Genomic DNA, 13,168 nt, shown 5'->3' with positions numbered 1-13,168 from the left:
GTTAAAAGAGAGTGAAAAAGAAAGAAAGAAAAAAAGAAATCATGTGATTACATTATTGATTTACAATGTGCTGAAAAGGCTAAACGTGCATTCTTTTGGCTCCTAATGAAAAAGACTTTAGAAATACTAGTGCTGGAGATATAAATGGTCATACTGGGCACAATAATATTTTCCCTTCTCCATGGGTTTTTTGTGCTATAATAATTACACAAAAACCTTCTATGGCCTTGACTAGAAATATGCAAAGTTACTATTTTCTTGTCTAGCCTTGTATATTGAGTTTAGCCTTTATGATGAAATTAAAAGTTGGGATGAGAATGCTGAAGACAAAATTTTAATGGTGAATTATAAATTGAAAACTGTAAATAATGTATTAGCTCTCCAAATTTCAAATTAGCTTTCTTTAGCTTTCTTATAAGCACATGTGCCCATGGTCACAGATCTCAGACTTGACAAATTCCTGAATTACCAGCAGTATTCTGAAGGCACAATATGAATCTAGAGGTTTTATAATCTTGTTTTCATTAATCTTAGAATTTTCAGTGCTCTGAGATGTACTAAAAATTACCTGTGCTAAGCTTCTCATTTGACATGAGGAAACTGAGACTGAAAAATGACAGCAAAAAGCTGATTCAGTCAAACTTATATTTTTTTAAAATGACAATTACATATAACCAATATGGTAGTGCACTGTTATAGAGCCTTACAATTTTCCAAAAATGTATTGGTGGGTATTCAAAATGCCAATATTGTGGCATTTTTTCATTATGTGTGAGCAATATCCCAAGCCCACTGACAAAGCTGTGGGTATCCTAGGATTGCAAACTGCCCGTTTTATGATTTAGTTTACACATTACATTCATATTTCTTATGTTATGCTTAACAAGAGTTTGTCTCCAAACATTGTTAAGTTATAGTTATACATTTGCAAATATATATATACATACATATATGTATATGTGTGTATGTATTTAATAGTACAGGAATCCAGAATTCCAAATTTAGAAAACACTGAGTTTATTAAAATTAGATGTTTAATCCATAAATAGATTTTCTTTAAGCCATGCTGTTGTAAAAAGGACTGTCTTAAAGTACTCCATGAAATTTGATGTGGGGAACAAATAAAAATACCCAAGAGAACTATTCAATTTGAACTTCACAGTGTATGTCAACTTGATTACCTGGTAAAAGGAAAAACACTCTCATCACAGTTACATAGTTGCCCACTCTGAAAATTGCATATTAAATGAATTTTCCATGATCAATATGTTTTTACTGCACTTAAAAAGATGCTACAATACACATGTTGATTATATACTAACATTTCTTTATGGAAATATTACTTGCAATATTAGTATAATATATGCAGAAGAAAATCTGGGAGGCAGTGGGGCAGAAAGGGATGAGAAATATGACAGGAGAAACTATTCAAAACTTTAAAATAAAGAGTCTTATATCTCAAGTTAATGAAAACCTGATTTCAAACATGTAATGCTACAACAGAACCTAAAATACACAGCATTAGAGGTTATATAGAAACTTATTCTTTTCTAAGGTTTCTCAATAAAATATACATTTAGTATGTTAAGAGTTTTCTTTTTTGAGGATATATCAGAGAATTTCAAAGAGAGACAGCTGTACTTTTGTTTTCTAACACTGTATTATCCAGGGCTAAAACCCAGAGCATGAAAGTAAGAATTGATCTTTTGTCTGTTTTAAGTGATCTCCCCAAGGTCCAAATGCTCACTTGGCTGCCATGCGGAGGGCACTCTCTGCATCATGGATGTTCTCCTCCAGTCGACGCTTGTCCTGCTCCAGCTGGGTAAGATGTCTATTGAGCTGACGCAGAGATTGATCTTTTCTTCTCAGCTCCATCTTTGCCTCGGAGAGACTCTGCAAGCAGACAGAAAACAGAGTTACCTGTCAGCCCTGATAATTAACTTCAATTTATGCCATAGGCTATTAAACAAAGAAGGATACAGACTGACTGAGAAGTAGACTTGGGTCATTACACATCAAGGTTTAACAAATTTTCTGCAAAAAATTTTACATACTTACTAATTAGAAATGATAGAACTGATAAGATTTTGAAAAATGTTTAGCTGCAAAATACATCTCTGTTTTGTTTTTTTAAATACTGCAAGGCAAATACATTCTATTCTTACGAAAAATATCTGATTGTTAAAAACCTCAGGTTGCATTTTCTTTTAATGATAAAAAATAAAGATTTCAATGGAAAAAGTACATGAAATTTAGAGTCTATTTAAAACAAGAACTATCATATGCCGAAGTATGTGTGTGATGGAGAGGAAGGTAGATTAGGATACCTTTAAGAGAATGGGGAACCCAAAATTTAAAAGCACCACTACTCTCTTTTTAAATGTATCAATAACAGTTATGTTGCTATACACATCTCAGTGAACAAACACACCGGACTCGAAAATAAAATTCACTTATTTCCCATAAAAAACTCTCATGTCAGAGAAAACACAAACGTGATCAACATGTTTCAACAGAGAGAGTTATAGACAATACTTGCATTTGGAATTATGTTCCGTAAATATTTTCCTAGTCATAGAAGTATAAAATTTGTTGATATTTGCTATGTGCTTTAATCTGAAATATTCACTTAGCACAAAAATTTCAAGATAGAAGAGTACAATTTCATCTTGGAACTTTAAGGCTAAAGGTCTTAGACTCAAAAACTCGTAAGTTCAAGGAGTATTTTCTTATTTAAAATTCTAGGATGTAAAACAATATAGGGATCAGAGGATCTCTTAGCACTAAAAATCTGCTCATTTCTTTGCCTATGAAATTTCTAGCATATGAGCTTATCAACCAGTTTTTCAATTAAGTTTGTTGGACAGTGAACTAAATAATTGATTGCATACACATAATATTTTTTCTTCTTTCTAAGAGTGTAGCCACACATTAACATTCACAACTATGCTTCAAATACCCAGTAAAGAACAACCAAGATGCAATAATTTCATGTTTAAAACTTTTCCAATAATATTATTTTAATGCACTCACAATAAGTAGTATAAAAACTCAAGCTGCCTGCGTGGAGCTAAAATAATTAATTCACTCTGAACAATATGAATTGAAAGCAAAACCAGGTGTTTTTTTTTAACATCTTTATTGGAGTATAATTGCTTTACAATGGTGTGTTAGTTTCTGCTGTATAACAAAGTGAATCAGCTATATGTATACATATATCCCCATATCCCCTCCTTCTTGCGTTTCCCTCCCACCCTCTCTATCCCACCCCTCTAGGTGGTCACAAAGCACCAAGCTGATCTCCCTGTGCTATGCAGCTGCTTCCCACTAGCTATCTATTTTACATTTGGTAGTTTATATATGTCAATGCTACTCTCTCACTTCATCCCAGCTTACCCTTAAACCAGGTATTTTTAAATGCTAAAAGAAATTTAATTCAGTATTTCACTTTCAAACAGTCAAGTTGCTGTCAGACAAATACAAGTCAAGAAACTAGAAATAAGCAAACTGTGACTATTTTTTAGATATTATGTTTTATTTTAAATCTTTAGTACTAACAGATCTTTAAGTATATCCCACTATGGAAATAGTCACTGATTCAAACCAACTTAAAAAGACAACAAAGAATAGATTTGAAAAGCCATGCTAAACCTACTTATTTTGTGCCAATGTTAAGATATTTAAAGGCACTGAAGTATCATGAGATTTCTTTCTTTGAAAAAATAAAACCCATTTGAGTCCTTTTAAAGGCAATATTTCTGACATCTTTCAGGTAATAAAAAATGCTGTTTTTCAGATGTGAATATAAAATTAATGATCCACCACCAGTTACACATAAAGCTTGAGTTCTTTTTCCAACAGAAATAATAGAATGTGCCACTCCATTCAAATTCTCTTGCTCAGTAGTTCTTATGAGTAGAGGTGTATATTTGTGAGGGGTGTTCAGGATATTGATTCCAGCCTCACCCAGAGCGAAGCTCACTGGTCCAATCTGAGAGAACCCATGACCTTAAAATCACTATAAAACCATACTTGACTTTTCAGCAATTCTATGATCTCCTTCCAAAGAAGATATAACTCATAGAATTAGAATCTCCACTATGTATCTAAATCTTCCAGTTTCCATCAGCTTTCATCTCCTTCTCTCAGGGGCAATGGCAGGGAGCCACCAAACTCTTCTAAAGCTTGCACTATTTCAGAGGTACAGCTGAATAGCCTACTCTAAGACTGAAATTACAGACAACAAACAAAAAAATGGTATAAATAGGTGATACGGATCATACTTCCTTAGTGTAAAAATGAAGAGATAACAGTTTTTGAAAAAAGAATAATCATAGTTATATAACTTATGGACACAGCATTCTCATTTTAAAGAGCTGAGGAACATCACAATGGAATCTATATACATCAATGAGTCCTAAGGTTCGTGGTGATGTATGCAAAACACCAAGACATAAAAAGTGATTCAGTAATATGTCTTTTCTCTGGTGTTCACATTTTTGTGTTTGACGACAAAAGTAGAATCCTTAAAAATCCTAACACTAAGCTTTAAAAAAAGAAAAACAAATTCATGTGTGTGTGTATATATATGATGTATATACATACGTACCTATACCATATGTAATATATATTAGACACATATAAAATTTTAACTTCAGCTTTTCTTTTCTCCCGTTCAGATTTATCTAATTAAAACCCATGATAAACTTTATGGACTCTAATATTTCCAACTGAAGGACTGAAACCAAGAGGGTGTACCTCTGGGCAGCTAGGCAATGATGATAAGCAAGCAGGTTAGCCACTAATTTCTCAACCAGGGCAGACTGTGAAAGTGTGATGTCCTGATATCCAAGAAACTGTTCAGGGGAGAATAGGATAAATCAAGTTTAATAACTCTGCTCCTAATTGTTCCCCCAATGCTCAACTCTAATTACTTGGAGAACTCTCCTGACTGTCACCTGATATTAAGTTGTTGGAGGCTGAGCCTGGAACAGCAAGATAATCAATAAACATTTAGTGGGGAGAAGAATGAAGATCCTGTTAAGCAGTGGGAACCTGCAGCACCCAAAGCCCTTCTGCTCATGAGAAAACCTATGGGACAACCATAGCGATTGCAAAGCAATAATCCAAAGCACTGTTTTTAGGCCTTGAGGCCTTTAGGCAACAGTACATTTGAGGAAAAAAGGTTAACACGGTCACCCTAATTACAGCCCACTTTCACATACTTCATATATAAGCGAAGACAAGCCAATTAGGTAGAAAGGAAGATAAGGGAAGTTTTATTTGTATACTAATTAAACCCCTGATGAAATTAAAGGAAAAACATACAGCTCTGTAATTGTGTCTGAGAAAGGTCACTTCAGGTTCAGTTATCAGAACAGCACAGCCTTAAGATATTTCACTTAATCCACAACACAGCCCTCATTTTGTACTCAGGTCTTAGTATTTACCAAAAAAAAAAAAAAAAAAAAAAAATTCAAAGCCTGATACTGCATTTATCTTTAAACTATGTTTTGAACAATTTTAGCTGCTAGAAAGTTAATGCTAAAAATGGTAACAAAAGTTTAAAAGAAAATATACCATCTACACAAGAACCAATGCCACAATACTATTTATCAAACATTCCAAGTTTTCACTTTAAATCCAAAATGTTTTAAAGCAAAATTTTACAGCAAAATCCCAAGCTTACTGTATTTCAGAAGCTACTCTGCAAGATATTTATTGTATTTCTTTTAAGATAATGATCTCATTGCTCATGTACACCTCTCATAGTCCAGGAAAAAAAGCCAATGCTTTCACTCTTTTTTACTCTTCAATGCTTTCAATGCTTTTTTACTCTTATAAGAAGATAGTTTTACAACTGGTTGTTTTCCTAAGATGGTCATGAAAAGCTATGTACTACTAATGAAAGCCGGCAACGGGACTTCCCTGGTGGTCCAGTAGTTAAGAATCCGCCTTCCAATGCAGGTGATGCAGGTTCAATTCCAGGTCGTGGAACTAAGATCCCACATGCTGCGGGGCAACTAAGCCCACATGCTACAACTACAGAGCCCACATGCCACAACTACAGAGCCCGCGTGCCACAACTAAGACCTGACGCAGCCAAAAATAATAAATTTTAAATAAATAATGAAAGCTGGCAGGAAAAGTATGGATACCAAGGAAGTAGTTAAGTACAGAGAAAGCTTAGGGACAGAATACAGGATAGATGTGGATATTAAAATACCCACACATTTTTAAAATGTCTTTTCTTATCTAGAGTTTCTGAAGTTTCTATAATAAACATATGTTACTATTGAATAAGAACAAATTATTTTCTTAAGTCATACATAATTTCATATTTCTAAAGCTTTAAACATTTATTAAGGTTAACAATATTTTAATTGTGAATATAAATTGAAATTCTATTACTTTGCACCTACGAAAACATTTTGTACAGTGGAATTTTTTAATAACAGTTTTATTGAGACATAATTCACACTTTTAAAGTGTACAATTCAGTGGGTTTTATTATATTCACAAAGCTGTGCAACAATCACCAATGGAGGTGGTTTTTTTGTTTGTTTGTTTGGTTGGGTTTTTTTGCGGTACGCGGGCCTCTCACTGTTGTGGCCTCTCCCGTTGCGGAGCACAGGCTCCAGACGTGCAGGCCCAGCGGCCATGGCTCACGGGCCCAGCCGCTCTGCGGCATGTGGGATCTTCCCAGACCAGGGCACGAACCCGTGTCCCCTGCATCGGCAGGCGAACTCTCAACCACTGTGCCACCAGGGAAGCCCTGGAGGTGTTTTTTGAAGAGAAGTTCTTAAAAAAAAAAAATCAAAACAACATGGCAACCTAAATGTAGTATATCTCATTATTTCACAGCAAGCTCTAATTTTAAATGACACAAGATATACAAGGTTTATAATTTTGTTCAGTAATAGTTTCAAAAGTATAAAATTTATAACATGAATTCCCTGAATCAGAATATTTGCTTAATAAATGTGGTATTTAGTAGAAAAGTTAAAGTTCCCTGAAAGAGTGTACACAACTCTCCAATTATTATTTCTGGATGTTAAGGGAATCATCCAACAGAGTTATTTCTCATAAGAGTACAGTACTACACTGCTTTAGACCATTAGGCCAGCTAGGAAGACCAAGCCCCGAGAGATATCACTTTTATAGATTTTCTTTTGTCTAATGGGAAATATCTATGGATCCACATTCCTACAGACTAAAAGCTAATGGCTTATTCAATTTGGTATAAAAGTTAGTCATAGAAAATGTAAGACAAGACAACAACGCAAGAGTTATGAAGAACTAAGCTACATTTCCTAGGTTAAGAAAAAAAATCTGTAACATTTTTTTTCTAAAATTTTACTACTGTCCAACTGTAACTTTTGAATAAACATTCCTAGATTGTGATAAATTGGGTAAAACATCTCAGGGCACTAAAACTAATGTTGGAAAAGGAAATGGCACTGTCTTCAGCCCTATCATTATAATGTGACAACTAGAAAATTATATTAATCAAGAATTAGTAGCTGCTGGGTAGGTCAAACTACACAGGCTGCCACAGAAAGTATAAATTTAAAATGATACAACCACCAAATTTACAATTGGGTACACAATTTAGGGATGAAACTAAAGAATGACATATTTTATAATAAAGCTTGAAAATCTATGAGATAAGCAATTAGAGAATTTACAATAAATATACAATAGTCAAAGACGTTAGTATGTGGTAAAATTAATATATGAATAAATTTCAGTTTTGGTAGTCTATATTTTATATGGATAATCTGAATTAAAATTTCTGCAATTTTAAGTTTTCTTAAGGACATTATCTTTTACTATTTTCTAATAATAATTCTATGCAAAACATAGGTGACATTAATAAACCGAAGTTAAAAATCAAATAACTTACCCACTTTAGGGTTCAGTAAATGACAGCCCTTGTTAGGACTCACACATCTAGTAAGACAACAGATGTGAAAGTGTCTTATAAACCATAAAAGGCTACATAAATTTATTATGCATAATTAATGCAATACTTACACTCCTACATGTAGTGTCATTACAGTCTTCTTTAAATCCCCACCTATATGTGGCAACTTATGAGTTTCTATATTATTTCTACATCATCGCTTATATATATGCATATGTATAAACATACATAAATTGTTTAAAATAACTATTTGTATCACACTTGAAAAAGATAAAATAACATTAACAAAAAAAAGTATAAAATAAGTCACTTTTATAAATAGGCCATATGGTAGATGATTATGAAAAAATGGAGCGGATGAGCAATGAAAATGCACCTTTAAAATTTCAAAGTATGCTATAAGATTTTGCTGTATGCTTTATGATTATTGGCACCACATTCTCACATGTTCCTTTGAAAACATTCTCTTAAATTCCATCAATATAAAAGGAAAAAAGTTAATCCTTCCCAGTAAACTAACTGAAAGTGATCAATAGTAAAATATAGTGGAAAGAAAAGGAACCTCATAAAAGTGTTCAAAACATATTTAATGCTGTTTGTTCCAAGCCTCACACAGTACTACAAAACTCTGGTAGACTAAATGTGCTAGATAATAATGAGGTAAACTGGGAGAGAAATAGTTAAAGGACATTTTAAATGACAAAAAAAGAGAAGGATGATAAAGAGAACCATGAGAGTCCTCTCAACAGGAAAATACTCTCAGAAAAGTACAGAACAGACAAGCAGCAGCTAGATTTATTGTGACACATGGCATGTAAGCAGTAATGTGGCAGTAATATTTTCTCAGAGTATAAAACAAACTGCATTTGGCTGTACTACAGGCCTCAGGAGACAGAAACTAGCTGCAGGTGACAGCCACCATGATGCTGCTATAATAAAATCAGCTCTTATACGACCTCTGTGTTCTCTCAATGAATAGCTAAGAAATAAACGGATGGAATACAGTAAGTCCTTCTGTTAGACTTTATCAGCCACAGACTACTCAGCAGGTTCTAAAAACTTCACCCAGTTGACAATCCTTAGCTATGTGGAGGTCCAAAAAGCTTCAGAATTCCCTGGCAATATTTTAAATGAGTCAAGCTATGAATTAGGTTGCAGAAAAATAACACTTAGAATATAAATACTGCTTTTAAATCATTTGAGAATTACCTAAAACAAATGTCTACTAAGAATTGAGAAAATATGAATAATTTATAAAGGGCTTCACATAGTTGGATTTCTGACATTTAAATAAAAAGAACTTATTGTCAGAAGAATTTTTCAATTTCAAGAATTCTTTTTGTGATGTAATTGAATAGGGTAGATAATCCTATACAATAATTAAAAGACCTTTACATTAATATTTTTATTGTACTACAGAATTTAAATGACTATCTTGAAGTCTTGAATATGTTATATATTAAATAATATTAATAAAAGTAAATCCAATATCAGCTGAGTAAAAATCAATTATTTAAGAGAATCTGAAGGTCAATTTTAAACTAGAAGGGACTTCCCTGGCGGTCCAGTGGTTAAGACTTCACCTTCCAATGCTGGGGGTGAGGGTTTGATCCCTGACTGGGAAGCTAAGATCCCACATGCCTCGCGGCCAAAAAACCAAAACATAAAACAGAAGCAATATTGTAACAAATTCAATAAACAGTTTTAAAATGGTCTACATGAAAAAAAATCTTAAAAAAAAGTTTAAATTAGAAAAATAAACAGGGTTTTTTTAGACTTAAATGTAGACAAAACAAAATCTGAGTTTTTTCTTAAAAAATGTATTCATCAGGTGAATTGTTTTGTATTAAGTATTTCACACTGATTTCTATCTTAATTTCAGAGGTATATTCACAGGGGAAAATTCTGAACCACAGACATTTCCTACATTTCTCAATCCAGAGCATTCCACCTTTGCATGAAGGCACTAGGCCTGTTCTTGAACCATGCCTGTCATATTGTAAGCGTGCAATAAATGTTTGCTATTTTTAAAGCTTATTTCCCCCAAATCCTGGGGGGGAAAAATAGCTTGAGTGACAGCTGAACCATATTATCATCATCATACAAGCACTTAATAGTTACATTAACTCAATTGGTTCTTCATAGTCCAGTGAGATAGATCACATTATCATTCCTATTTTACATGCAAGGAAACTAAGAATCAGAAAAGTTTACTCCAAAATGTGAGCTCAGGTCTTCTAAATCTAAACCCTTAATCTTTTTGCAGTTGAGGTCACACTTGTTTCATGTGTACAACATTGTATGAAGATGTCCATACACACTTCAGCATGCTCACCATCCAAAGTTTTGTTTCCATCCATCAACATACAGTTGACGCCCTTTACCCATTTCGTCCTCCCCCTACCTCCCTTCTCCTCTGGTAACCAGTACTCTGGTCTCTGTATCTGTGTGTCTACAATCTTATTCTTTATCCTGCACCACAACAGCAGTAACCATTTCTCCAGATTTTCCATAGAATCCACTAACTGGGAAGTCCCCATGGAAATATAAAACTAGTATTTCACCTATGTATCGAGTTCTCGGTAAGGTCAGTAAGGCATTTCAGACTATTTAAATGGCTGCTTTCTATTTATATTGAAATACACTCCAATAAGGACGTAAGTGTTATACAATGGCACTGCTTTAACATCAAAAATCAAAGCATGCACAATTCAGGATTCCCTGCGTGAAAGTAGGATGACTGTCATCACTTATGTACTAATGAAATAAGAAATAAATATTTGCATAGTAACGATGACTTATACAGCATGCTACTGCAGTACAGAATTTTATATAATTCAGGACCACATTGGGCTGCTGCTTTTTTTTTAACCTTTCAAAAGGCAAAGGAGTTCTCTATGTCTCTTTCCTTTATAAGTTAGCATCAGCAATGAACTTTCCCTGCAGATCTTGAAATTTGGTTGCCTAGTATATGCCTCAACTTTTAAAATATTTATTACAGGAACTCTACGCTCTCACAACAGTATATCAACCTCTACAATATCAGCACTTGTATCTAAATCCTCCTGTTAAGGAGATTTTAACTCCTATGTAAAAAGTAATCAATGTGCCTAATTTAATCTAAAAATACCACTCTTAAAGCACTGCCACCATACAGACTACATTATAATGTTATAGTAACAGAAGAATTAGTAATTAGTACTGAAATTTGTTAATCTGAGATATAAAAGTAGAGTTGCATTTGACTTAAAAGCATTCCATTATACTTACTCTGAAAGGGATAAGGGAGAGAAGATGGGGGAAAGGAAGGCAACTGAAAGAGAGATGGAGAGCAGCAATTCAAATACCATAGTTCTGATACTGCTCCAAGCCATAAACGTTTATCCACAGCAAGCCTGCAATAGGTGACATGAACAAAGCAAATGGCAACTACAATAAAACCGGCTGTTTCACCTGGTTGCCCTCACATCCCAAATATCTCTACTACTGCAAATACTCGAACTAGGAGGTAAAAGTGAGAGTGATTCTCCTGTAAAAAAAAAATGTACCTTCATCTAACTTGGCCCTTGAATGTAAAGCAATCTCTTCATTTGGTATCCAACTGAAAGAATGGTAACATAGTCCAACATGGAAGAAAACCTGGCTGTTTTAGGTTTGTCTAGAATATGGCATCTCTAGTTTGGCCGCTCCAGAAAAGACTTTTTAAAGAAATAAAACAAATAGGAACAGTTTATTGAATTGGGTAAGCTGAAAGGAATTTAAAAATGAAATGGCTTAGGGCTTCCCTGGTGGCACAGTGGTTGAGAGTCCGCCTGCCGATGCAGGGGACGCGGGTTGGTGCCCCGGTCCGGGAAGGTCCCACACGCCGCGGAGCGGCTGGGCCCGTGAGCCATGGGCGCTGGGCCTGCGCGTCCGGAGCCTGTGCTCCGCAGCGGGAGGGGCCGCAGCAGTGAGAGGCCCGCGTACCGCAAAAAAAAAAAAAAAAAAAAAAGAATCCCTAAGGAAATCTAACAGGATATTTGAAGTTATTAGTGGAAAAATGATTAAGCCATTTCTTTTCTTTTTTCACTGCTGCGGCCCCTCCCGCTGCAGAGCACAGGCTCCGGACGCGCAGGCCCAGCGCCCATGGCTCACGGGCCCAGCCGCTCCGCGGCGTGTGGGACCTTCCCGGACCGGGGCACCAACCCGCGTCCCCTGCATCGGCAGGCGGACTCTCAACCACTGTGCCACCAGGGAAGCCCCAAGATACTTTTGACTATACAAGATTTTAGCCTTATACGCTGATCCTAAAACCTAACCTCAGCATAGGATGTGACTCTACTGTATTCATCTGTTCATTCAAGATACATTTATTTTACGCCTATCCATACCACTGCCATAAATAGTAGTAATAGTAGCAACAGTAATAATAGCTACCACTTCCTGAATACTTACCTTACGCCAGACATTGACACAGTTAGCCCTCATAACAACTCTATGAGGTAAATACTATTATTCCCATTTTACAAATGAGGTAACTGAGGCAGAGTTGAAGTAACTTGCCTAGATTACACAGAGCCAGAGTTCAAAACTAGCAGTATGATATATAAATTAATGAAATACAAAGAATATACTCCTCTTGGAAATGACTTCCTATCTAGAAAGATGTAGTTTAAAAAGCATCTTGTATTAAAGCCAGGTGACCAGTGTTGTGAAGAGCATTCTCAGCAGAATAAAATGGCATGTTCTGAGAAATCCAAGAGGTAACTTACATATAAAGATAAGGAGCTATTGACAATGACAGGAGAAAAGATGAGAAAGGTACATATAGCCCAGATACGGTCAGAAAACTAGACTTTTCCTTGCATATGATTTTTATAAGTACTCCACAGAGTTGCATCACTATATCTTGGGGGAAACGCTTGAATCAGTGAACTCCCAACCCCCAAACTTCTTTCAACCAGAATTTGCTTTACTCTTCACTACGAGCTTTTGTGCGATTCCCAACCATACAGCAGCTTTCTCTTATCTGTCTCAGGGATCATACACACAAACTATAACTGCCAAATTAGAATGAATACAAGAGATCATTCTGGCCATAATGCAACCACTCATTTACATCTTCAGTTAGGCTCTAACGAAGTTTTGATAAGATTTCACCTTTGAGAATCACGATTCAGTGATAAACTAGATAAAAAGGGATTTTAGAAAAAACTGGTTTGTAACACATCATTTTCCTTAGTATGGTAAAGACTATTATCT

The 13,168-nt window shown here is 35.0% G+C and overlaps 1 protein-coding gene across 1 annotated transcript in view; it reads right to left on the bottom strand.

Annotated features, from left to right (window-relative positions):
- The window catches only part of CCDC171 (coiled-coil domain containing 171), a 357,858-nt gene that overhangs the window by 100,177 nt on the left and 244,513 nt on the right, over positions 1-13,168 (bottom strand). Inside the window, exon 23 of the mRNA XM_060013466.1 lies at positions 1,748-1,893. Within this exon, the coding sequence (XP_059869449.1) occupies positions 1,748-1,893 (146 nt within the window). The remainder of the gene's footprint in view (positions 1-1,747; positions 1,894-13,168) is intronic.

The sequence above is a fragment of the Delphinus delphis genome, chromosome 6, assembly GCF_949987515.2.
Source record: "Delphinus delphis chromosome 6, mDelDel1.2, whole genome shotgun sequence".
NCBI lineage: Eukaryota > Metazoa > Chordata > Mammalia > Artiodactyla > Delphinidae > Delphinus > Delphinus delphis.
Note: the sequence above shows the minus strand (reverse complement) of the source record. Positions and strands in the feature narration are given on the sequence as shown.